This window comes from Falco naumanni, chromosome 5 (assembly GCF_017639655.2).
Source record: "Falco naumanni isolate bFalNau1 chromosome 5, bFalNau1.pat, whole genome shotgun sequence".
Classification (NCBI taxonomy): domain Eukaryota; kingdom Metazoa; phylum Chordata; class Aves; order Falconiformes; family Falconidae; genus Falco; species Falco naumanni.
Genome location: NC_054058.1, coordinates 24,115,731 through 24,142,842, shown reverse-complemented (window position 1 = coordinate 24,142,842; position 27,112 = coordinate 24,115,731). Strand labels below are relative to the sequence as shown.

The window sequence follows — 27,112 nt, the reverse complement described above, 5'->3', positions numbered from 1 at the left end:
ATGACCCTGCCAGCATCCCAGTTGGCCACCCAGGATTACCCACTGGCAGCTCCTTACCCACCTCTCTTACCTGATGCTTTATGGACTCCATTCATTGCAGCCCACCAGCAGCCCCGCTTCACCCCATCTCTCATCCTCACAAAATTTCGTTGACTTCTCCCACCCAGCCCTGCTTTGGCAAACAACCTCACCAAAAGTGTTTGAGCCAGCCCTGCAGCTGGGCTTAAAAAATAACCCAAGCTTTTTATTTACAAAATTGAAAGCTTTCTTTCAGGATTTTGGTGGCAAGTAGAAACAGGCGCAAGAGGAATAGACAGTATTCTTCGGACCACCAGCCAAGTGTTTTGCAGCTTTTTTGTCTAGAGGTTGCTGGCTGAGGCTAAACCACTCCAACAATGCCTCACCTGCTATTACCACTTTATCTGAAGTCATAAACACAGCCGGTGAAGAAATTACTTCCAGCACCTTGAAAAGGACTGAATTCCATAATTCGCATCTTAACAGCAGTTGCTCTCACCAGCAGCAGAATTTAGGTAGAATTCAGAGTTTCAGACCTTTCCTGCTGAAGCATCTCCTTTAGTTGCTGCCTTTGACAGGATATTAGGCTGCCTAGATATGTGATCTTATCCCATCCGGCAATTTTTATGTCTGGTGTTTCAAAATAAGATCATTGCCTTGCTTGTGCTTGTTGGTGGTCAGGTTGCTACTAGAAGTATTCACAACACTTTGCTGTTGCTAATCGTCAGCCACCTTCACATAGTAATACTTAAAATGAGATATCTAATTAATACTGTGTGTTTCTGGACCAAGTTTCACATGAGCACTTCCCATACTTTACCAGCTGGAAGAGTTTTTCTTTCCACCATACCGCAGTGCCAGAGGTGGGCCACCAGTCCAGCACTGCATGGTGGTGCATCCGTGTCGCTTCATGGAGTGCTGCGGCTGCGCACATGGGCTCAGAGAAACTCACACGAACGCGGACGTTGACATCACTTGTATTTGTGGAAGTGCCTCATCGGCTGGTGCTGTCTCACATTCCTGGCTGGGAGAGGCACCAGGGCGGCTTGCCACGGTCTACTCCTTTCTCAGAATCCGCGAGGAGACTTGGTGAGGGCAAAGCTTGGAGATACACCTCTCCCATTGTGTCATCTATTTACATGGTGCATGCCTTGCGTGTGTGTGTGAGACAGCAAGGGCTTTTGTTTCCCCTGCCCTAGTTCTTCCTTCTGGCTGTGGTAAGATGGAAAGGTGGGACGCTCTCATCTCTGCCAGCGAGAAGGTTTTCTGTATCTGAGACTGGCTTGGAAATTCTTTAGATGACATCACACCATGTCTGTGCAGACTCATTGTTTGTCATGGAAAAGCCATTCATCCATACACAACTTCCTTCCTCCCCAGACTCCCGGAGATAAACTTTCCATTCTGTCTATTCCCTATAGAAACAGACCCAAAACATGTATGCGTGGCTACACACACATACACCTCGCCATCCCTCCGTCACGCTTGGAGCTGTGGGAGGAGGAAAAGGGAGGATATAGAAGATGGGAATAAAGTCACCCTGTTTTCTTCAGACGTGGATCCTGCTGTGCCCAAGCAGTAAAACTCCCCTCCCACCGAGGTTCTGGGTCACACAAGGCTTTTTTGTCCTGAGGCTAATTCTGGCACTTGCGGCCCCACATCTGCCTGCCAGGTGAGATGGGCCACCAGCTGCAGGTACAGCACATCTGGATGGGGGAGGAAGCGAAGCATGCTGCAAACAAACACAGCAAGTCCACCGTGGCGGGTGTGAGGAATTTGATAAAAAATATACTTCAGCGGTCTGAGCTGCCGAGTCTGGTGATTCATGTCTCGGGTGCTGCTCGTGAGGCAGAGCAAAGGGCTGAGCACTTGCGGGTCTTGGACCATGTACGCCGTGCCCACAACCTGGGGGGGACCTGCACGTTCAGCCTGTGTTCAGGGAGCCACCACCGGAGGGGCAGGGGCAGGGGGACACCAGGCCTGGTGAGAGGATTTCATGGGAGACGATAAGGGGGCATTTATCAGTGGTGGAGAGGTGAGGACTGTGTGGCACAGGATAGGACAGGATGGTGGGAAGCCATGTAGAGATGGAGGCAGCAGCAGCGGTGTCGACAGCTGTGGCATGAGGAAGGCAGGGTGCGAGGAGTGTTTGTTCCAAGTACCCGCACTGGTCCGGGATGCCTGCGTTTGCTTTCTGCTGGTGTTGGGGCGTGAAAAGGGCCGAGGAGCTGCCAGATTGCCTCTGCCTTTGAGGTTCCTGGTGGGTCCAGCGGGGAGGGGAGAGGGGCGTTTGGACACGAGGAGCCTTTGAAGCTTTTCCCCTGTCCACCTCCCCTGCCCATAAAGCCATTAGGCTGTGGTGCCAGCCCCGTCTGCGCGGCCGCCGGCAGCCCAGCCGAGCCCCGCAGATCCCCGCCCGGGGCGCGGGGCTGGGGCCCCGGCGTGGGGCCCCTCTGGAGGCCGTTTTGGGGAGGGGGCGGCCCATTTCCGAGCCGGCCCTGCGTTACGGAGGCAGCGGGGCCAGCGCGGCGCTTTGATGTGCCCCGCCGGCTCCCTGCACACCTGCGGCCGCGGGGCTGCCCGCCACGGCCCGGCCCGGCCCGGCTCGGCCCGCGGTGGCACCGGCGGACCACGGGCCGGGGGAGGGGGCGCATCAAAGGCGGCCGAGCGGGGGGCAGCCCGGAGGCCCCTCCCGACGCCCCTAAGGGCGAGGCCAGCCCCAGGCGTCCCCTCGCTCCCCCGGGGCCGGACAGGGAGCGCCGCTCGCTGCGGCGGAGCCCCGGCAGCGCGGCCCGGGCGGGAGGCAGGGCCGCCGTCGGAGCCCCCGGGAGGCGGCGGCCGGGGGAGGGTCCTGCGGGGGGCGGCGGGGCGGGGTGGGAGGGGGCGGCAGCCGGGCTGTGCTCGCCGCGCCCCCGCCGCACGCAGGCCCCGCTCAGGGCTTCTCCTCGGCGCTTCTCCGCAGGGCGCCCCGTCCCGGCGGCCGGCTCTGCGGGGGCTACCCCAGCGCCGCCGCCCGCAGCCCACCATGACCGGGCCGAGGCTGGCCCTCGCCGCCGCGCTCCTCTGCAGCTGCACCTCGCCGGTGGCCGACGCCAACTCCTGGTGGTAAGTGAGGGCGCGGGGCAGCCAGCGGCGCCTTTGTCCGCCGCCGCGGGCCGGGGGCCGGGGGCGGCCGGGGCGGGCGGGGGAGCGGGAGCGGGAGCGGGGCGGCCGCCCTGCGCTTCCCGCAGGAACTTTCCTGCCTCTCGGGCGTCCTTCGCCGCAGCTCGCTTCTTTCCAGGTTCCCCCCTCCCGCTGACCCTGCCTCGTTTCTGGGGACGTGGGACGTAGCCCCTCTCTTCCAGGCGTTTCTGGGCTCTGTTTGCAGGGGCTTGGTGCAGCCCCGTCCGGGCTTTGAGGATGTGGGGAGTGCGGGAGGAGAGGATGGGTAAGGTTTCCGACCCGCTGCCAAAAGCCCCGGGAGCAGCCGCGGAGCCCCCTTCGCCTAAGGAGCGAGAAAAATAGCCTGGCTTGAAGGCAGGCATGGCTCGCTGGCGGTCTGTGAAAAAGCAGCTCACTTTCTTCTTTTGCAGAGAAAGTGCTGAGCTTTCTTTCTGCCCCCTCCCCATCCCGGGTGTCCTCTGTGTTTAAACTCGGGTTACAAACGAGCTGTGTTCCTCCCGCTAGAGCCTTGGAAAAGCCTTGCATCTGGCAGAGCCGTAGAGGGAGGCAGCTGACATGAGAAATGCGCCCGGGCTTTGGGAGCGGGGCTGGGCTGGGCTGGCGGGGAAAGGTGCCGGGCGTTTCGCGGAGGGGGCCTCTCCCTCCAGGCTCCCATGGATGTTTTTCTCATCGTAGGTCTTTGGCCATGAACCCCATCCAGAGACCTGAGATGTACATCATCGGCGCGCAGCCGGTGTGCAGCCAGCTGCCGGGGCTCTCCCCCGGGCAGCGCAAACTCTGCCAGCTCTACCAGGAGCACATGGTGTTCATTGGGGAAGGGGCCCGCAGCGCCATCAAGGAATGCCAGTACCAGTTTCGGCAGCGGCGGTGGAACTGCAGCACGGTGGACAACACCTCCGTCTTCGGGCGGGTCATGAAAATAGGTAGGAGTACCCGGTACAGGGAGGTGCTGGGCGCCGGCTGGCTGTCCCTGTGCAGTGCTCTCCCTTTCGCCAAATACACACGCAGGAGTAATGAACACCGTTAGCACTGCTCCTAAAGCTGCGCTTAACGAGCTTTTCCATTCCCTGGTGTGCTGGCATTGCTTGTGTGTTGCCCGCACCTGGGTGGGTGGCAGCAGGGCACCTGAGACGCAGCAGGAGTTAGTGGGACACACACACTTTCTTCGGGGGGGCATGGGAAGGTCAGGAAGAGGGAGGCTGCTCTTGTTTTGTGTGCGTGTTTAAAGGTAGGGAGGGTAGAAGCTGGAGCCAGGAACAATGGTCCCATGCTATCATTCCTAGCATCTGGAGTGCCCTCGGACAGGGAATGCAGCCTCGACATGTGGGAAATGCAGACTCCTCTGGCATGGGATCTCTCCCCCACCTTCACTGTTCTGCCACTTTCTGTGTAAACCTAGGAGATTTTTATAATTCCTGCCCTGCTGGCCGCAAGAGGCACATTGACAGGCCATTGCTGCACTTGAATTGAGGTGTGACCTAGCTGCATTGTCCCAGCTCCTTTTGAAATGCAGTCATCTGATGGCAAGAAACTGAGAAATCCGGGCTCAGTTTGATGTGTCCGACAGCCAGGACAATAAAGAAAAGGTGTTAAAACAGTCACTCAACTCACACACACACACATGCACGCTTTCCAACCCCTGTGTAGAGGTTTTGTTTCCCACCCACAAAGCCAATCATTTACACTGAAGAACCAGTACTATTTCTTGGTTGTGAGGTCAGGGAAAACACTTAGCAAGGGATGGGAAAAGACCTTCAGCTCCTGCACCCCCAGCTGCTCCCAGTATTGCTTGCACCTTTTTGTCTTCACTCTCAAAAAAACCTGCGTAGGCAGCAGGACACCGAGATGCATCTTTAATACGTCTGGGGTGTCAAGGCGATAGGGCACCAGGGTAATCAAGTCCTGTGATCCCTTCCGTTTGATCCTGAAATTCTTATCTGTCATCTTAGAGACTTTTATAGATTTTTTTGCATGTGTTACTCAGTCTTTCAGAATTTCTAATTCGGCCCACCACAGCCATTCTAATTCCTCCCTTTAAGTCCAGCTCATACCCCAGCAAATCCCTGCTTCTCTGGGATGTTCCCCTGGGAGATGCCGTTTCCTGAGGCGTACTTTCAGCTCTTGATGCACATCCAAGGCATCTGAACCCTTGCTCTCTTGCTTTCTGATAGAAAGGGTGGTGGCCAGGTGAGGCTGCATGCAATCCCAGATTGTTAAAACTTCTGCTTTGGGGTATGAAAACAAATTTCAGCCACCAAGAAAATACAACTCCATCTTTTCCTTCTGGTGTCCCTCCCTCACATGTGACTTATCCCAAATAATAGGGTAAGTTTAAGATCCCCGGAGAGATCCTAGTGACCTCTGCAAGGACACAAGAAAATACGAATCTCCCCTTCTGGGGCAGAGCTCTTCTTCAGTATTTTCCTGCAGCCCTGGGTAAGTCCACACTTGGAGAAAAGAAGTGAGGGTGAACTAAGACAAAGCAAAGATCAGAGGTGAAGGATGAAAAGCTGTCAGGAAGGATCAGAGGGTATGCAGGAAGGAGGGACTGGAGCGGAGGGTGGAAGAGGGAGGATCTTTCCCCTCTAAAATTAATTTGATCCTATTAGTTTAGATTGGGAGTAGGTTTGTTTTTTGATGAGGAAAGAGGTGTGGTGGGTATGTGATGGGTATGTCCGGTATTCCTGCTGCTGTTTGGTTTGTGTGCACGTGCATTTGTTTGTTAGGAGCACTGCTCATGGTAATGTCTGTGAGGTGATTGCCTGCTGTTTAAAAACCTATCCTAACAAAGAGTTTTGAACCTATCTCCTTTAGATTCTCTGGTTAGTTAGAGCATGTTCAGGTGTTTATACTCCAGCACAAGACAGCACAGCAGTAGGAGAAATGTCACTATAGGTGGCCTGGGGTATTAAAGGGTCTGTGATGATGCATTGCTGTTGTCTGTGTCAGTGACAAGCTGTTGTGGAGGGAGATGCTGCCTCTTCTCTTTTCTCTTAGCTCCACCTTCCACTTTTTCTTACTTTGTAATGAGGCTTGCTCATCATTTCAGCAAATCTGAATTTCCATGCTGAGGAAGAAAACAAAGCCTTTCAATCTCTCAGGCTGTGCCAACTATAAAGTAATTCTTCCCTGGGATCATACTGTGTGCCTGTCTCCTTGTTTTCAACCTCTGAGCCCCAGTTCTGGACCACAGCCCTTTTTCTGTACTCTGTGCCAATGGCATGAGGAAGGTCTGGAGCCCAGAGTATCTGCAACAGTGCAGAGGCATGCCAGAGTCTTGAGGGAGGGAAAAGATAAGAAGGACCCAGAAGGTGTGTAGTATGCCAACAACCCTCGGCTGCCCACCCACCGATGCAGGCATGGTATATATTATATGATTTCTTGAGCTGCACTGGATTGTGAGAGGGGAGGAGAGCCTACCCTGGCCAAGTCCGAAGCCTGGGAGATCCTCGCAAGAGCATTCACTCAGAAACCTGGAAGATTTGTTTCCTTTCCCCATACCAGAACTTGGCTCAGCTCAGAAATGGGAGACCTAGTTGGTCTGTGTTTAATCATGACACCTTCATTTTGTGCGTTTCATAGAGTTAGGCCGTCCAACGATACAAAGCTTTTGTGGAGGCATCCGTAGCACTGAAGTAGACTGCTTTTTTAGCATTGTTTTTTCCCTACTGTCATGGTGTGAGAGTTGCTCTCGCATTTTAAATGTGGTTTATTCAATAATGATATCTGGTGATACACAAAAATTATCCTTCTGAAGTTGCTTCTTGTTCTGTTGATACAGATTTTAGGCTGCACACATGTGCATCTCTCTATATATATGTATTATTATATACAGACACATTCCTTGCTGCTACATTTATGAAGAAGACAAAGCTCCCGAAAAGGTCATGTTAAAATTTCCTCATGGGAGGACAGAATGTATCTTGTTCAGTGCAATCCTAAATGCAAGGCTGGGGTTTCCAGGTTAGTCCACTCATTTATGGAACCAAAGATCTTATCTCTTCTGCCTTTTCAAATGTAAAAAGAGTCATAAAAGAAGAGAACAAAGAGAAATATTTTTCCTTCGAGACTGGCAAACTCTAGGGATGTGCTTTTGAGAAAAATGAATCAGCTGAAAACTTTTTCATGAAAAAAAGTTAGAGCAACACATTTTTCTCATCTTTGCGTCGATCTCCCCGCTGGGATCCGTTCTCCTATTTCCTTTTTGAGCCGCTCCAGAAAAGCAACCCGTGGGGACCGACACCTCGCCTGGGTACTGCTCACGCTGGCACCCTCGGCAGAGCCCCCCAAAAAGCTCCTGGTGGCGGTGGCGGTGGCTGGCGGGCACAGGAGGGCAGCAGAGCTCCGCGGAGCTCCGCGCCGGCGGGCAGCGCCTCCCGCGCCCGCAGCCCCCGCACGGCCCGGGCCGCGCAGGGCACGGCAGCCCGGCTGGCTCCAGCTGCGCGGGAGGGGGCAGAGGGGGGGCTACTGCCTGACCATCTCTGTAACCTCTGTTCACGTTCGCCTAAATTTGGGGAATAACAGCCCTGCCTTTTGAGATGGCAGCGTGGAACTGGAGTGAACTTTTGAGTTGGTCAGCAAAAACCCAAACAGTTTTCCAAGGCTGGAAGGTGTGGCAGGAGGGCAAAGAAAACTAGGGTTTATAAGCCCGCAATTGCCAGCTACAAATTTGCTTTGTATTATTAGCACAGGGTTTCATGCACGCGGCCAGTCCCACCTCCCAAACCAAGCCACGGTCTTCCAAACCTATGTCTGCTGAGCACCATGGTTTGTTCTGCTTTGTGGGCAGCAAGGGGAGGGGGGTGAGCCCCACTGTGACTTGTTGCAGCCTGCTCAGCAGCCTGAACAACTCACGCAGATCTAGGCGGCTGCGTGTTGAGTTGTGCAGCTACCTCTGAAACGTGAAGACGTTTAAAACGTGGACAGTAAAAGTGTAAATCCAGCCTGTGCTTTCAGAGATCTCAATCAAACTGTAAGGATGCTAAGCACCTGGAGTCATGCAGGCTCTGTCGCATAAGCTGTAACACCCGGAGGTCCTTCCCTTGTATTTATTTTAATCCCTGTAGATGCAGGGAGTGTTTTACTTAACAGGATGATCCTACTTAACAGGACGATCGGTGTGTCTGCAGGGCTGTCACCGTACAGGCACAGACTGGTAGGGGCAAAACTGCTCATTGGACCATTACCTTCAAATAGCCATATCATGCAAAACAAACTAGATGAGTAAAAGCTTGATTTTGATTATTGAAAAATGGCCATAACTCCCTTATGGGCCAGTCTCAGCCGAATTACCTTAGCTAGGAGTCACTTCTCTTTACCTCTTGAACCAGGGATGTTTGAGGGACATAGTCTTCTCCTGATGACCTGCTAGTAAGGCCCTCCCTTCTATATTATGTGTCCTGTAGCATTTTATCAGCCTTGTGCTGTATTCCAGAGCAGAAGCCCTTAGTGTACAATTCTCATTGGGGAACGGGCAGGGGGGGACACAGGGGCGGCAGCAGCGGCTGTAAATCGCAAGTTGTTCTGCAAGGTGGATGCCATTGACAGCCTTGCCTTTATCTTGGGTCATTACCACTAAGCTGGTGATAAGCTGCTATTAATTACAGATTGTCAGCACATGCAAATTGGAACAAGAGCATACCAAAAGCATCAGCTCAGTCCTGCTGAGGGAGCTGGCACTGAGAGCCTCGTGGGCTGGTGACAAACTGTTCTTGGAGGATCTGCCCTCTGATGTCATTCAAATTTGTTTGAGAGCATCTTGCTGGGTTTTGGTGTAAATAGCTCTTCACAATCAGATTGTTTATTCCAGTGAAGCTTTAGCAGTTGTTCTCTTTATCACCTGAAAGTTTGGTGACACACAAAATTACTCTGAAGGTGTCAGGTCAGTTATTTATTACACCCCGTGGTAAAAGTGCAGGTGTGGATTGCCTCCTTTTCCTCATCCCCCTCTACTCCCCCTCTTCAGACCCACAGCACTCTCTGTGGGTCTCATGCAGTGTTCTGGCTGTGTTGTGCCCCGGTCAAATTGGGGCTGAATCACTGCCAGGCATACATAGCTGGAGACCCAATCCAGCTGCTTGGCTCAGACTCTTGAGCTGTACAGAGCATACACTCAAAGCAGGGCAGCCTCTAGTAAACCTGCTAATGGAAAGTCTTTTCATTTATTATTGTCTACATGGGAAAGTTCTACTCGTTCCAGCACTGTGGTTCTGTAGGCACTGGGAGAGTCTCTGCCTTGATGCTTTATTGTAAAAATGGGTTTCCTTCAGTTTTTCTCAGAAGAATTCTCAGCTGACCTTATGTAAATATAGCTGATGTTTTACTTAGTCTTACGTAAATATATAGTCTTATCTATGATATATATTATATATGATACATATATCAAATGTAAAAACTATAGTCTTATGTAAATAAGGTTGATGAACTGAAGAGCCCATAAAGAGCACTTGTCCCAATTAAATGAAAACCATTCCAGAGTGGTATCTGACTTAATCAGAACGCTCCTTTTACACAGACCCAGGGTCTCAATGATTATTGGCAAATTCAGTGGCTAAGGCAACAGCTGTATTTTCAGCAAGGGAATAACCCTTTTGCTGCTTGAGTTTCCTCCAGGTTAAAATGAGAGGATGCTGAAGGGGAAAGAGACTGAGCAGTCCCTGTCTGTGGTGTTGCTATTTCCTTTGGGCAAGGCCCAGAGTTTCCAGGGCTCTTAAATGGACAAACATAGGTGTAATAAAAATAATAATCCTTGAGGAGCAGCACATACAAATTGATGAAGAACGTGCTCTTCCCAAGAACGTTCCTGCAGGCAACAGCAGGAATCTCAGACCCTTCCCTGGTGTGTGTCAGTCATATTTGGGTTTGATCCTGTTTACAGACTGCCAGCTCTGGACAGACAATTGACTGGGGCTGTTACTGTGAAATGAAAAAAAACCAGGGTGCAAACCATGTGTTAGGGTAGACAGTTCCCTCTCTGCTAGAACGGGGTGGTGCCCCTGTGCCTGACCACCCCATTCCTATGTTCCAGTTAATTCTGTGCATTGTTTCCGAGCACGCCATGTCCTACTTTCCAGAACCTGTTTGCTTGCTCCTTGCTGTGCATTGCATTTGTTAAATGAGATCTGTCTCTTGTTAACTTTGCTTCTCATGTCTCTGTCACAGGTAGCAGAGAGACTGCTTTCACCTATGCAGTCAGTGCCGCTGGGGTGGTGAATGCGATCAGCCGGGCTTGCCGTGAAGGAGAGCTCTCCAGCTGTGGCTGCAGTCGGACAGCCCGGCCCAAGGACTTGCCCCGGGACTGGCTGTGGGGTGGCTGCGGGGATAATGTGGAGTATGGATATCGTTTTGCCAAGGAGTTTGTGGATGCTAAGGAAAGGGAGAAGAACTACGTGAGAGGTTCAGAGGAGCAGGCTCGCATGCTGATGAACTTGCAAAACAATGAGGCTGGTCGTAGGGTAAGTTGAATGCTGACCCTTTCTTCTTTCTCAGAGGCAGATTCAGAAGGCTTGAGATACCTAGATACCAAATTACTTGGAGGTTTGGTGAGGGATAGTCCAATGATGCCCCAGTAACAGTGTATGGTGACATTTTCTGCATTGTAGTGAATATTACCGACAATATTGACAATATGATATTCCATTTTTAATGGCAGGCTTCTGTTGCTAGCTAAAGCCAGTGAATTTTTGGGTCTGTTGAGATACTGTATGACATATGTGTGCAGGCATGTAAACACCTTCCAAATAAACTAGGTGCTATCATGACGCACCTGCAAGGTTTACGTCTCAGAAACTGTCTTCCCAGAGCTGGGAAGTGGCAGGCTGGTGCTGAAAAGAAGAATCTCTTGGCATGTGGAGTTTTCTTCTACTGCCACCATTCAGATTTAGGAGAATGTAAGGCCAGAAGCAAACATCCAATCAGGCTGCCTGGCTATCTCTGAAACTTAGACCTTGCTCAGTTACCTGGGTATTGGGCAAAATAAATAATTTGCATCTAGGTGACAGACATTTTCTGAGAAGATATACGGTTTTGATCTGGAGATCCCTAGGGATGGAGAATCCACTGCTTCCCTTTGTAGTACACTACCATCATTAATCACCATGTTTCAACACAGTACCCCATCATCACATGAATTTATCTGGCATCAGCTTCCAGTCAGTTCTTTTTCTGACTTTTACAGCTAGATCCAAAAGCCTTTTAGTAATTGGAATTTCCTCTGACTAGAAGTATTTATCTGCTGTAATTTATTCATTCACCACTCTTTCTTGACAAACTCAGCAGCCATCAAATCATTTTCATGGCACTTTAGTGTATCCTTTCCGTTTTTTCCATATCCTTTTGGAAACTAGATACCGAAATGATGTGCTGGGTTCTGGTATTTGTATATTCTGATGCTGTAAACATAGGTGAAGTTGCCCCCTTTGTATGTGTTCAGTGTATGCACATATGCTTTTTACACAATTCCTCTGTGATTAATAGCCTGGAAGGTGTAGCATCAGTCATATGCAGTACAACTGTAATCCTGCCTCTTTCCAAATGGTAGAACAGGAATATTTACTTGAACATTTGTGCCTTTTACATGGGGTGTTTAAAATGTTTACCGTTCTTCCCTAGTAGTGAGCTTTTCCAAGGTTAATTTTATTTCTAATGCACATTAAACAATTCTAAGTGTACTTAGCCTTGCTCTTTTGTACACTCTTAACTAATATCCTTAGTTCCCTTACCAATTTTATGCCATTTCTTACTTCTAATAGTTACTGAATTACCTTTCCTTTTCCCATGTGTGCCTGTCTTTTCTGTGTGTGATTTCAGCTTTATTTTGCCAGCAAAGAAGATTTGCTCTGTTTGTTTGATTGTGAAATCAATGCGTCAGGTTGAAGCACTGCAAATACTTTATGGTTCTTTTGCAAAAATCAAATTGGGGTAAATTAGCAGTACGTCGAAAACTGTGAATTGAAAGCTGTAGAACTCACTGGGGTTTTGATTTGGGGTTGCGTTTTCTTTGACTTGGAAGGGCAGAGGGTCTGCATTTGCTTAGAAATGGGGGGGCATTCCTCCATGGAGTAGCTGCCTGAAAGTAACATTCTTCTCTGCTTTGCTTGTTTTGAACATCTATGTCTAGAGTCATGAACTTGGACTGCTACAAAAAAATACCCTGCCTAAAATAGGGAGTGAATATGTTATGAGACTTTTTTACAGCCAGTCCCATTTCCTTGAGGGATCCAGAGACAGAATATGGCCAATAGTTTGAGGTGCCAGTTGAACTGTAGTAACACCTGTGTTAGAAAACCAAGTCAGAAGATACTTGCTCCACAGCATGGGTAAAACAGTACCCTGTCCTGTTATTCTTGTTATATGGGCAAGAATCTGACTGAGCTGTGATTCTGGATGATGGTATGGTTTTAGATGGAAGAAAGCTTTGTCTTGCTTTAAGAACAGAGTTAAAACCAGTTATGTCCAGCCTACTACAGTGCAGAAAGTTGTTTAAATTGTACTTGAAATGCTACAGTGCCCGTGCTTCTCTGGACTGCATAGGCAAGCTCTCAAGGCGATTTCAGTTAACACAGGACCTGGACAAAAGCTTTCCAAAGGGGCCAGCAAAAGAAAATGTTATTTCAAGCTTGGTTTTTGTAGACTCTGTAGAACAGATGGCTGTAGAAAATAACCTTAGATTCAATGAATACAAGTAATTTTAGATTATATTAAATGGAAGTATAAACCAGTGTGTAATTAAGCTTGTGGATTTCAAAGAACAAACTGATAAACTAAGAGAGCCAGTTAGTAAACTCAGCCGAGGAGCTCAATGTGGAGGAGGTCTGGAACTTTTTCAAGTCAAAGATGCTAAAGCCATTACAATTCTGCATGCCAAGCAAGAGGAAAAAGCTTGTAGGAAGACTATCCAGACCTCACTGAATGAATAACTACCACAGAGAAGCTGTTAAGAATAGACTGAGAGCCTACTACTAAGAATGGAAAAAAAGAACTGATAGCAAATAAATAATGGAAAGGTCTGTCTTAGAGGTCAAGAAGTGTAAAGATGAAGTGAGAGCAGTAAAAAATCATGCTGAGTCAGACCTTGCAAAGGGTAGTAAAATAAACAGCAAAGTTTTTTAAATTTTGCAAATAGGAGGAGGCTGGAAGAAAGGAGACTCCTAGTCAGTGAGGATGGGGCTGAGTCTAAAGACAGAGTCATTTTGGTCCCCAAAGTGAGTGAGTGCTTTACCTGGGACTTCAAACTGGAATGGGGGGCATTGCTCCCAGGGAGGGGTACTGCATGCCTGCTGCACAATGGAAATGTCTTTTTCTGTCCTCAGCGCTTCTGCCTAGGGGAATAAGTGCTTGTAGTGTAAATTTTTTAATCCCCCTGGGACCCTGCTTTTTGGGGGAAGTCAGGCAGAGTGCCCTAGGGGCAGGCACAGTCTATCACAATAGGCAGTGGCCAATGGTGTTGGCATGATGTGGGAGCGAGGAAGGCATGAGGAGGCAGCTGGAGGAGGCAGCTGTCTTGTTCAGACAGGTAGAGGAAGAAGAGCTGAGCAGCAGGTACTGCAGTTTGGGGTCAGCAGACCCAAGATGGGTGGGATGGTGCCGGGGGCTGCTAATGGAGGGGAGTTTGGGATCAGGTCACATGATTCAGATGGCAGTCCAGTAGCAGCAAAGGGTTGACAGGACAGAGGTCTCTGGGGTAAATGAGGCTGGAGCTTTGGGGTGGATTGGGTGGATGAGGATTTGGGGGTAGTGAGCAATGGAGGTGCTGGGATCAAGAAAGGAGGTGGATGTGAAATGATCTAGGGATAAGACCCAGGATGGCTCTGAGATGGCATTGCTACAGGTTCCAGGGTTGTCTGGTCAGGATGGTATTTGGGCAGTACAGGGCAGCCTTTCCTCTTGGCTCTTAGAAGTATATTAGCATGGGAGCAAAGGAGAAGGGCTGGAAATGTAAATTATCACCACCAAGGTGGGTGCAAAGCTCAGGTAGTGTCATAAAGCTCTCAAGTCATGGGGAGTGCCCACTTTCTTTCCTGGCACTCTGAAAAAGATGGCACCTGGCAGCACAGGCAGTGTTACAGGAGGACGTGGGGGAAAGGATATCTCAGAGGAAGGGGCAAAATGGGAAATAATTGGAGAAGAATTTCTCAAAGATTGATCACACAATCATTTAGAACATTTCTGATTTCCTAAAAAGCAAGCTAGATCTGACAAGTCTCATTTATCTGAACTTCTGTGAGACATTTAATGTATTTCCCGCATGAGAAACGCTTAGTTAAATTGGGAAAGGTAAGGAGAAATGCAGCAGCTATGAGATGGACAAGAAACTGATTCAAAGAAAGATGTCAGTAAGTTGTGTGAAAGGGCATCTCTTGGTCTTAACAGAGCTTAATTAGCAGAGTTCTTTCAAGGACTTGCTTCAAGACTAACACATATTATTTTTGTTTCTCAGCCTCAACACAAGATTTAGGAATGGGCTGATGAAATTTACTGATGATGCAAAGGTGGCAGGTAATACGAATACAGGGGAGAACCTGAATTTTGTACAGCAGCTAATCACATCTAATAAAACAACATTAAGACCATCACTTGAGGTCTTATAAAAAAGTGCTATTTTTAGTCATTAGGAAATGAGTAGGAAAGAATTGGTTGCAGCAGTCAGCTGCAGATATAACATGGCTTGGAAGGTGGTAAATACCCTATAATTTACTAGGGAAAGCCTTTTTATAAAACATGCGGAATACTAATGTCATTGTATTGAGCTCTCGTGAGGCCCCAAAATATTGTATGTCTCATATTCCCAAGCAAAATGACCTCAGACTAGAAAAGGCTTGTTATGGCTGACCCAAGGGATAGGAATCTTTTCTTAAGAAAGTGGCCTGGAATAGCTTGCCATGTTTAGCCTAGCAGAGTGAAAGTTGAGAGAGGATATGACTGATGTCTGTGTTAGTGGGAGAAATAATAGGGAAGGAAAAGTACTTTCTAAGCAAAAGGCCAATTTGGCACAATTGCAAATGGGCATAAAGTGAATACATTTAGGCTGGAAATTAGAAAAAGATATTTTATCATTGGAATAGTGGTCAGAATAATGGTGGCTGAGAACCTAATTGCTTTTAAAAGGGCACTCTATACATTTAAGGAAAATATCATTTGAAGTGGTGCCCACAACAGCAAGAGATCATACTTAATAACCAAGGAGGTCTCATCTCGTCCTGCATTCCTAAACTTCTGAGATTCTGGTTTTGAAAGTAGGAAGGTGCATGTGTAACTCCATACTCCCAAAAGCTGGTGCTGAAAGAAAGGAGTACTGGAGACATGGCAGTGAGCACTGCTAAGTGTCCACCAGGTGCTATCCCACATACAGTCTTGCCCCACTTTCCCAGGCAGCATTTCAGTTGATGTCTTCTGATTTCTAGGCAGAATTTTGGCACGTCCCCTCACTGAGTTTCCTGTGGGTGAGAAAGTTCTCCTTGAACCTCGAGGAGCTCTGGTGGCAAGAGAGAAGATTGTCCCTGCTCTTCATGGCTCTCAGAAGGAGCTGAGAGGGATGGGAGCGGACCAGAGGTCTTTCATCTTTCAAGCAGTCCTGACCTCATCACCCCTTCACTCCATGTCGGAGTCTGTGGTGGCTCCTGGCTTTTTTGGCCTTGTTTGTCTTTGGCTGTTATCTCAATACGTCCTTTCCTTCCATCTGTCTTCTTCCAATTGGTCTCCATTACCCTCTCTTATTTCCCCCCATTCCTTATCAGTTGCCCTGTCTGGCGAACTGTGGCAGTCAGTCCTTCCGTGCTGTTTACCCAGTCAGCATGTGGCAGGTCTCAGTCATCAGTCACTCAAGCCAGTGTCAGAAGAGCCTGGAAGGGGGTCTGGCTAATTGACCACATAGGAATTCCCCATTAATTCTCTTCTCATTCCCATCCCTGCAAGAAAAGAATTGGAAGAGAACTTGGGCTTATGGGAAGGGGCTTTAAGCCTTTCCATTAGAGGCATTTTCAACCTGCTTAAGTGGCATGGCCATCGATCAGACCCTGCCCTCAGAACTGCATGTGGGGTCTGTTATTCTTTACCTTGACCTGAGCCTGGTCAGAGAGGAATTCTCCAATTTCCTCTGCTTTCTCCTCATCTGGGCAGCAAAGATGGAGAGTCATTTAGCAGCTGAAGCTATGGTTCCCTCCACAGGACGCTGATAGCGGGAGCTGCAGGGGGCTGAGTGGCGCCATGCTTACCTGTGATAACTGGTAGCATTTGCATTCCCCAGCACAGCTACTACCCACATGGGCCAGATGTTTTGAGCATCAGTTGCTTAAAGCCAAGTCAGAGTGAACTCAGTCCCATGACATTAACTGAGAGGGATCAAGTTGCAGTGTTTTCCTAAAGGAACAAAGCCCAGGATTAGGAAGAATCGTAATACTTCATAAAAACACATGCAAGGGCAAGGGAGGCATGAGTGGCCTGGGATTTGACAGAACCATAACCAAAAAGTGCTAACACAGGCTTATAACAAGCAGGCTGGCAATGCAGTGAGGATATAGTGAGTGTCTGGGGCTCGGGAAATTCAGCTGTAGCTCTGTCTGGTTATAGTACAGCAGGAATCCTTAAGTAACGGTGTGGTTGGTCCTCTGCAGTTGTAGTTTGATCCAAGGCAAGTGCTTAAGTCCCAGCCTGTAGCTGTTACATTGCGCCGTGAGGGATTGCCTCAGTAAATTGAGCTCTGAGGAGCAGAACTAAAGCTTCTCTGTTTTAAGGACTCACTCCATTGACTTTCTCAGGAGCTGGATTGGTCTCCATGTGATTTAGCCATTAAGCCAAATTGAATCTTCACTAGCTGTCAAAAGCACTAGATGTTAGTTAGACCAGGAGCAATCAGTTGCTGTAGAAGAACTCTGACCTCTTGCTGCTGGTCCAGAACGTAGTTGTAAGCAGAAGGTTTTGCTTGCAGTATGCTCAGTTGCCTTAATCACCTACTCCTTGGCATGCGAATGCAGAGAGCTGGGAAGCTTTCTTCTGTGTCAGTGAGTGAGGCAGAAAAGAAACCTCAGTGTTCTGCAGCAGAAAAACCTGGCTAGAAGACATACTGCTGTCACCTTCAGAGCTTTTTCCCATGTTCCTTGATCTGCCCCACCAGATATGGCTGGTGGTAATTTTGCAGCAGATGCCAAACACCTCTGCTTGGCATGAGGGATCTGGCAGAGGCAGCGTCCTGCGGACGTGCAGGACGCAGGATGGTCGTGGCAGAGCAGATGTGAGACTGACTGTGAGAGGATGATGAGCAGGGGCAGGGGGGAAGCTGCTCCGGTTGCGTGGGGATGCCGGCTCCTTGCTTTGCAAACTGTCAGCGCTCGTGAGTGCTGACGGGAGCTCACGTAGCCTTGCAGTTCTGTGCCTGTCTCTGAAAATAATGGAAAGAACAAACCCAACCTGCATTTCAGTTTATTTTCCTAGGTTTTGAACTTTGTTCTTCCAGAGTGTTTTTCAATATTTCTCTCTCCTCCCAGCTAGTGTGGGGAGGAGGAGAGGAACCGCTGTTCTCCTTCACATCATGTACTTGCTCTGCTGAGGGTTTAATGCTCACTGGCCTGAATTTTCAAGACTGTTTGCCGATTTTGATGCCGGATTTTCAGGGGTATGATGCGTCATACAGACTCCTGAAAACGTAGCTGAAAATATGTTGGAAAGGACAGCGCCGAAAGCTTGCATTTGCGGTTTAAAACGTTAGGCCTCTCCGCGCGGCGGCAGCCCCGTTGGTGCAGGGACGTGTGTGGACACAAGATGGCGCCGGCTTGCAGCTAGGGCCCGCGGCTGGGCGCCCGGGTCGCACCTCGAGCTGAGGTGAGCTGCTCTGCTCCAGGCCAGGGCTGTCCGTCTCTCCCACCACCACCACCCCTGCTGGCTCCTCCTCTGGAAAGTGATGCCTCCTCTGGACACTGCTCCCGAACGAGCTCCTCTCGGCAGAGATGGAGGGAAAGGGTGTGGGTCCGGGGGTTTATTTCCGAAGGATGCAGGTGTATCCCTGCAGCGATGGCGTCGGTCCCTGGTGTGGGTGACAGGACATGGGATGGTTCCCAGGTGTTCCCTTTTCTCAGCTCTGAAGAGAAAAACATGTAAGACTGCCGTGGTCTGTGAGACTGGGGGAATTTCCAGAGTCCACGCGGAGAGGACTCTCTCATCTTTCCTGCTCATGACCCTGCTGTCAAGTCAGAAATCTGCCAGAGGAAAAGAAGGTGGGGTGGGGGAGCCATGTTTGGAGGCAGCATGACCAGAAATAGAAATATTTAGGGAACAGGAACGCAGCAGTCGCAACAGGAGGAAGAGGAGACTTTTGTCTTTCTGAAGGGTGAAACAACAGAAGTTGGGGGGGTAATCAAAGTGGTTATGAAAACGTGATGAATTCATTGTAATTAAGTCAGCTGCCAGTGCAGCAGGAATAAATGCAGCTTTGCCTGATGGCATTTCTTTCTCCACAGGCGGTGTACAAGCTGGCAGACGTGGCCTGCAAGTGCCACGGCGTGTCAGGCTCCTGCAGCCTCAAGACCTGCTGGCTGCAGCTGGCTGACTTCCGCAAGGTGGGCGACCTGCTGAAGGAGAAGTACGACAGCGCCGCTGCCATGAGGATCAGCCGCAAGGGCAAGCTGGAGCTGGTGAACAACCGCTTCAACATGCCGACGCAAGAGGACCTGGTCTATGTCGACCCCAGCCCGGACTATTGCCTGCGCAATGAGACCACTGGCTCTCTGGGCACCCAGGGCCGACTGTGTAACAAGACCTCGGAGGGCATGGATGGGTGTGAGCTGATGTGCTGCGGACGGGGTTATGACCAGTTCAAGAGCGTCCAGGTGGAGCGTTGCCACTGCAAGTTCCATTGGTGTTGTTACGTCAAGTGTAAAAAGTGCACAGAGATCGTCGACCAGTATGTCTGTAAATGAAAGGAGCCACCAAAGCAACAAATCTATATTATATAAATCTATATAAATATATTTTATATTTGTATAAATAAACAGATGATGATAATAATTAAAGAAGCTTATTTAAGAGACATTTTGGTTTTGAAATTTCCCCCATCAGGCCAGCTGGTTTGCTATTCCTTCAGTTCTGCTGGGGAGTTTGTCTTTGGGTGCATCTCCCCTTGGATGCTTCAGTCAGGGTGAAGAGGCAGAGGAGGTGCTGACAAAGTAAACTGCTCCCCTGCATACAAGCACGTGTTATTTCATTACAGAAACAAAGCCAGCGAGGAGAAGAGTGAGTTCTTTCTGCTCTCTCATCGGTAAATCTCAGCAATTCGCATCATTATTGCACATCTGAAATGACAGCCAGACATGGGTGAGGCCTAGTTACACGGGCTTCAAACCCTGCCACCCCACTGGGGAATTTGGAACCAATTCTTGGTCCCTTTAAAGGGCTTTGTCACATTAGAGGGAAAGTTCACCAAGGCTCTTCTACAAGAATATGGTTTAAAATTTGCAGTCCTGTAAACTGTTCCTGGACACTGCACAGACCACAGTGTGGTGGAGGAAGGTTAACAACCTGCTGTTGTGAGGAAGGAAGGTATGATCTGTGGCTGACCAGTGCATAGCCTGGGAGTCCCCATGAAGCCAGTACCTAGCTCTTCTGTACTGCCTGGGCCAAGGGGAAATCTGTCCAGCTCAGACTACATGGCTACATGGCTACATGCACGAGGGAGATTATTTTTTTCCCCCTCTTAATCCCATGCTGAAACTTAATTTGTTAATATAGAGGAGAAGCTGCTGGTGCCCCAGGATGTTTGCAAAGACAATATACTTCATACTTTGTCAGCAAAAAGAAGCATCGCATGCACACATGCGCGTAGCTTCATAAGCACTCCTCACACTGCTGCGGGTTTTTCTCTTTGAAGTGAATGCAGGTGGTCACCTTGTTCAGCTCTTATAAATCCTCCTCACCACCATCCCAGATGTATAGTTTCTCTTTAACATTAAACACCCCTCAATGACATTTCTTTCCCTCTGTTGCTTGTGTATATGTCTGTTTTTGTTTTATTTTTTTGGTGGGGTGTCTTTCATTTTGCCGCTCTGTATTTCAGAGTCCAGGGGCCATGCTCTTCCCCAGCACAGGCTAATCACCGATACATTTGCTCCCAGAATTTGGGTGTATGTTCACCAATGGGTTTTTCCTTGGTAATAAAAGAGTATAATAAAATCATACTAGGGCAGAAGGCATTACCAAAGTCTGCTAATCAGTCTTACCATGTTGGGATTTCAGTAGAATCCAATTCATTAAGCAGGGAACAAATGCTGTTTCTAGCACAAGACATTTCCTGTGCCTCTCAGCATCTGCAGAGTTCATTTGCAGTCAGAACAATCAAGAGAAGCCATTTCCCAAAATATAAGGGTTTGCTAATATACGTCCCCTTTGTTACTGACATTCCAAGGGTGTTGGGTTTTTTTCTCCTGTAAATTTTAAAATGTGCATAATATGCCAGTGAGCAAAGAGCCAGTCATGAAGATTGTTATTTTTATATTAAACCTGTTTCTTATAAAGCATTGCAGTTTTACAGATTCCACCATTTCAACCACCAGAGAAGAATTTATATGTACCTTTCATACTTCAAATATTTGAGGACTCCAGAAAAGCACAAGGAAGAAAAATTATGTTTAATAATTAGGAGCTGTTGTTTTTTTTAACCGATGTGTCCAGTTTTTATTTTATTTTTTTTAATCCAACAGGCAATATATTTGCTGGCATCCCAGAATGCAGTTTCTTGGAATATAAACAGTGGCCTAGATTTATTTTATTATATAAAATCCAAAGCCAGTGGTATTGTAATTCAAAGTAACGGAAATAGTTTTCCATGCATGGAAAAAATGTGAGTGCAATGGCCTGATCCAGCTCCCATTAAACTTCAGTGGGAGCTGGACTGAGCCCAAGATTGGATCAAATGTGTAAGCTATTCACTCCTGGGATACTGTATGTTTCTAGTCCAGTAATAAAACTTGCTCTACCTTGGATACATCTAAAAAAGACTTTGCCTCCCACCACCCTCACCTCATGTTCTTGTCCATCCTTATTGCGTCAGTACTTAAAAGTGTCAGCTATTTGTATATGACACCCTCAGGCATTGTTAATGTGCCTAATAATTCAAAATTATTTCATTTGGCCTTTCTGATAAAGACCACACATCTAAGGGATTCGCAACTCTCTTTGCAGTTTGGCACCACAATTTATTTTGTGGGTGTAAACAACTTTGAGGGTAGAAATGTTGTCATTGTTATGGCTACTATTCATCTGGGTGTCCCTAGGTATGTCCTTTTTTCCACTGAAAATACTGTCTGGATGGAAAAAAGATTATTTTTGGCCTTTTGTACCAGCACTCCGGACCTCTGGCAGCCTGCTTGGAGCCAGCATTTCCTACTGAATAGGGACTATATAGCGATAGGGGAGAAGTGACCGCTGGATTTCTCCCCCCTCCACTTTTTTCTTTTTTTAACAAGACCTAGGTTTCAGTCTTCTCGACTTTCTGGGAGTTTTGTATCCAAAAATTTGATCCCACTAAACTCTAGCTTAAAACTTAATTTTTATGGTGCCCACACATAAAAGAACCTCCTTAGGGTGGTAGTAAGTATAAAATAAGAATACAGCCAGATTGGTTTGATGCAAAGCCAAAGAAAGTCGAACAGAAAGCTGTAGCAGAACTGCTTCTTTACCATGAGAGTTATAAAGTGGATTTTAGGTTGTGCCTTGTTAGATGCACAAAGTGGTAGAGGGATGTGGGGGTGGGAAGCTAAGCTTGATTTTGAGTTCTGCCGATTACCTGCTTTGTAATTTTCAACAAGTTACTTAATTTCTTTGCATTTTAGCCTCCAGCCTCCTTCTGTATAAAATGAGGAGCAGAATACCTCCTTTTTTCTGCAAAGCTTTTTCAGAAATACAGCTAAGAAGAACCATAATTGAAGGCCTACCTTCTACGCTCATTAACTCTGGCAGGCAGACAGCTGTATCCCCATTGTGCAGGGACACGCTCAATCCGGGACAAAAAGGCTCAGTGACACCTTGGGGGGTCAGATGCTCAGAGGCTGTTGCTGGGGAGCTCTGCAGGAGGCTTGGAAGGTCAGTTGCAGTGAAGCCCTAGTCTGGTACAATGCTGGAGGAAAGACTGTTCTACAAAAGAGAGGTGAACTCTGGGCTTGTTTATTTATGGGTATTGAATATCTCGTAGCAAGACTAAGGCCTTGGGAGGTTAGCCTGGCTTCTGAATCAAATACCTACCTACTCAAATTCTGTTTGCAGTTTCATATGGATAAGATATTCACACAATACGCTATTATATAGTATGTGCTGGTAACTGGCTGCCACATTCCAACCCTGAAGTCACTGCACTTCAAGGCTGATAGAAATGACCACCCGTAAGTCATGTAAAACTAAAATATTTTGGAGTTAAAGGCACTATGCAAATATACGGTTATTGCAAGTCAGTCAACATCAGCTCCTAAACGGAGCAGAACAGGATGCAAATCTGTCATCATTTTCCAACCAGCTAGTAATACATAAGTTACAACGTGAATGAATGAGGCTTTAGTATTTTCTGCTGCAAGGTAAGCCAAGCAATAGCTGATCCTAGAACAAACAGAAACTTCCATTTGATATCAGTTATGGTAAAAAGATAGTGGCAGGGTTGTGAGAATATTTAAATGAACCTTTTAATACCACCAGACTCTAGGCCATTTGCATTGTCTGCAGGCTCCCATTCTTTGTCCCCAAAAGCTGTGCCTACCCAGAGCTCAATATAACAGAGACTGCTGCCTTTTGTGATTCAGGAAACAGCCAAGTGGAACCCAGATACACACTGTGAGTGTAACTTACACTTTCTATATGGACCCAAGTTTTGTAGCCCGGACAAAGCATGAATGAAGCAGATCTTGTTCAGTCATATAAAATCAAACATGCAAGGGTCTCTCTCTGCTCACTTGACCCCATCCAGGGAGAAGCCTAGTAGGTTTAAATTACGCTGTGGGAGCAGTCATCTGTGGCTACAGAAATATAGACAGTATTTTCATCAACTGACGCAGACATAGAACATCCCAAGGAGACCTTGGGAAATAACTTCCAGTGACTAAAGGGCAATTCTCAAGTGTCTGTCACAAGGTTTTCCAGAACCACCTGCTTATATGGTCATTCATTTAGCTTTTGTTTAACTACATTTCAGGTTAAGTAGTTTCTAGAGGATACTCCATGAAATCGAGTTCACTGAAGGGCAGGCTCTGAAGGAACTGTCATACAACAGATAGTGAGCAGATGTGAACATAATATTGGATCCCCTTCTCCTCAAATGCAGGCTCTGGCTATGTCTAACCCATGGGACCCAGAGATGCATCCCATCTCCTTGGTCCAGATATGTATCCTGGCCAAACCCTGCCTGCCTGCCTGCTAGGGCAGCGTGGGCACCAATACCCTGTGTGCAAAGGCTGATGGATGCAGAGACCATCAAGTGGGTAGCCTTTCCAGCATAGATAGCTGGTGGCTTTGGGACCGGGCCATGTCATGAGCATATTAGCTCTGAAGTCTAAATATAACCAGCCTCAAAGATAAGCAAAACAGATTTCCGTGGCCAACAGGACAGATAGCAGAAAGGACAAAAAGAATGATGATCAGCTGTTGTAAATCTCCAAACAACAGCAGTAAAAACTGTTAATACATATTATTAATTAACTGTTAATACATATTAATAATATAAAACCCCCAGTACAGTAGAATGATCACAGCATACTCATGCCTTCCATCTGAATGACAACTGCAATCTATTCTTTTTGCATTAGAATTCGAAAAGGAATGACCTACTCATAGCATTTCCTCGAAGAGAGACAAAGGGGGAACAAGCAGCAGGGTTGGAAGTTCTCCCTGAGAGCTGGGATTAAATGCAGCAGCCATAAAATGGAGTACTAAATACCGCCCTGTGACACTCAAGTTGGACACCTGCCCTAAATTTCAGTTAGCTCTCCATACCGCCTGCCTAATGCAAGCTGGGCCTGATGGCCCCATGGAGCAGCAGCAGCTGTTTGGAACTTGGTGGCTGCAGCAAGCACCAGCCTTCAGCAGTTTGATAGGGCATGGGGTGAGAGTCAGGCCCTTGGTGATTTGGGAGGTGAAGAAGACTGTGATAAGGAAGAAAATACAAAGAAAGTGAGCAGGCACTGCTTTACTGGGAGGCAGGGAGATTATAATACCACCCCCAGGCCCTTTCCCTTTTAACATTGCCCCATGGTGCTGTCAAATGGTGGCAGCCATCCTGGAGAATTCAGAAGGAAGCTGCTCAAGTGTGTTTGCCAATAGAGGTGAAGCAGTTTAAAGGCTTGTAGCAATAAGGCATATCCTGAAAAAAAAAAAAAGAAAAAAGAAAAAGGGTGCAGGCTCTTCCTTATCCTAGGGCAGTTATATTCTGAATCATAATTTGTCTTTTGGCTCTTCCTGGAGTGCCATATAGCTGTGTCAGTTCTTGGCATGACTGCAAGAGGATCATGATCACGTGGGATGGACAGGATGAGGCATTACCATGCAAGGACACATTACAATCCTGCTTTTCAGGGGAAAAAAAAAAAAAAAAAAAGATGTGAGGAAGACCCAGTGTCATTTAATGACTGTCACAGTCATTGTGCTGGAGCTAATTGTAGCCCTGCCTTGTTCACAGCCCGAAGAACCTGCACAAGTGCTTGGCCACTACCTTTCTCGGTCTGAGAAAACATCTAGACCAGGTTTTTAGAGTGGCAGCCCTCTGCAATTCACTGTGATGATTTTGCCCAGTTTCAGTTTCATTTACCAGAGGCAAATTTGTTTTTGCTTGCTCAGGAACAACAGCGGAGTTAACTAATAACCTTCCAACATTCACAAAGTACAGGGCTATGTATGTAGGACAAAAACATTCAGAGATGGAATTAAGGCAGTGAACATTTTATATTAATGCTACCATTTCTAGAAATTCTTTATAAATTGTCAGGCATTACATTACTTAGTTTTAAAAAATGCGTCTTTCTGAATGAATACTTTGCCCCAAATGGCAAAGCACAAATTTACTTTTTGACTTCCAGGCTCCCAAACCTGAATAAACCACCCTAATTCCTTTTATTTAATATTTAATGAAACAGTCAGTATTCCTATCTCAATTTCTCTCTTAACTGGTTGCGTTATGGTGACAGGAAATGACAAACGAAAATGACATGCAGTTTTAATATAATTTTCGTCAATGGATCTCAAAATATTGTAAAATCATTAGCACCATTTTAGAGATGAAATACTGAAGACGGAGCAGGAAATACTTCATCTGCCAGGCACGGGGTGGAGCTGGAGCAAGCACTGCAGCTGTTACTCTCCCTGCTGCTGCCCCACGGCTGTCAAAATACATTTTGATTGATGAGAGAAACTGTAGATACATATAATAGTGCAACTGTGCTGTTTGTTAACTACCTTGCTCCCTTCACAATAATAAAGACTGTAATGAATGTGTGAGATGGGATATATTTTAACTGAGAGAACAGGGAATCAGTTCTATAAACAGTTTTAAGGAACGGGCAGTATGTGTAAGTTGATGGGTATTAAGAATCAAAACATTTCAAATATTAGTTGATAGGGAAAATTTTGCTTCCACTGAGTATCTTGCTCACAGTCAGTGGTTTGAGCTAAAATTTCTGGGTGTGGGTACAAGTGTATTGATTGGGTTGTGGCTCAGCAAAGCACTAAAGTGCAGAGCCCACAAATTACAGATGGGTTCCTCGCAGGTCGTGCTGTTGTTTTTGGCAATTGTTAAGATTGTACTCTGACTGTATAGTGTTCCCTTAGTGCAGGGGTCCTCAAACTACAGCCCACGGGCTGGATACAGCCCCCCAGGGTCCTCAATCTGGCCCCCGGTATTTACAGACCCCCCTGCCGGGGGTTGGAGGGGAAACCAAGCAGCCGCAGATGACTGCCTGCCACTGCATCCACGTGCCGGCCCCCTGGTTAAAAAGTTTGAGGACCCCTGCCTTAGTGTTTTGACTAGTCTCACCGTACAACATGCAGGCATAGGGTTTCCACCATTTTCTCCACGGATGTGATTTCAGGAGCTGAAATCGCCACGTCACATAGCTTTCCCTGCTGCTCTGCCTACACTTCCCACTACTTCAACAGAGGAACTTCTTGTTCTCTTTGGTGTTCCTCCTCCATGCCTCTACACCAGACATGGATGTTTGGGCCCTATCACACAAACCAGACTTCCAAGACACCTCCAGCACCATCAGGCCTGGTAACACCATCTGGTTTTCACCAGCTGCGGCCTCCCCACCCCACGCCACGCACACCAGCCCCGAGCGTCGATCCCCGGCCCCGTGGGGCCTCTCTCCCCTCAGCAGGGCCGGCGGCAGCTGCCATAGCCCCTGGGGGTGCTTCACACCTTCCCCGCAGCGAGGTGCACAGTGCCTCGCCCAGCCGGGGCGGCCCGGAGTTGTCACGACGGGTGGCCCCCTCGGGCCCGTTCTGTCGGTCGCCCGGGGCTTCCTGTGGCAGCGCTTTCTCTAGGAGAGCGCGGCTGCTGCTCTGGGCCCGGAGGCAGCGGTGTCGCAGAAGAACCCTCCGAGGTGCGGGACGGGGGTTCCGCCGTTCGCCGACCCCTCCCTCCCCGGGAGACAGGACGGGTGCGCTCGCCCTGGCCCGGCCCTCCCTGCGGGTCCGCCGCCCCAGCCGCCGCCCCCAGGCCGTGGCCGCTCCCAGCCGGTCAGCGCCAGTTCCCGCCGCACTCGCGGCGGGGGCCCGCACGCGCTTCCCCAGCCCGCGCGGCCGGGTGCGCGCCCCGTGCGCCTGCGCGGCCCCTCTACACTACGCTGCCCGAGACGCAGCCGCGCTCGCTCCCCGCGCTTCCTTCCGCGCGCCGTGCGCAGGCGCGGTGGCGCGTCCCGCATTGGCGGCGGGGGCCTCGTGCGATGATGACGGTGTAGGGCAGGGAGGAGGCGAC

General features: G+C 48.3%; 1 protein-coding gene across 1 annotated transcript in view; it reads left to right on the top strand.

Moving 5' to 3' along the window:
* Window positions 1-20,133, top strand: part of WNT5B (Wnt family member 5B) — a 76,431-nt gene extending 56,298 nt beyond the window's left edge. The window contains exons 2-5 of the mRNA XM_040595525.1: window positions 2,981-3,123; window positions 3,856-4,103; window positions 10,342-10,634; window positions 18,630-20,133. Coding sequence (XP_040451459.1) covers window positions 2,981-3,123; window positions 3,856-4,103; window positions 10,342-10,634; window positions 18,630-19,088 — 1,143 coding nt within the window. The 3' untranslated portion in view covers window positions 19,089-20,133. The remainder of the gene's footprint in view (window positions 1-2,980; window positions 3,124-3,855; window positions 4,104-10,341; window positions 10,635-18,629) is intronic.
* Window positions 20,134-27,112: the final 6,979 nt, after the last annotated feature.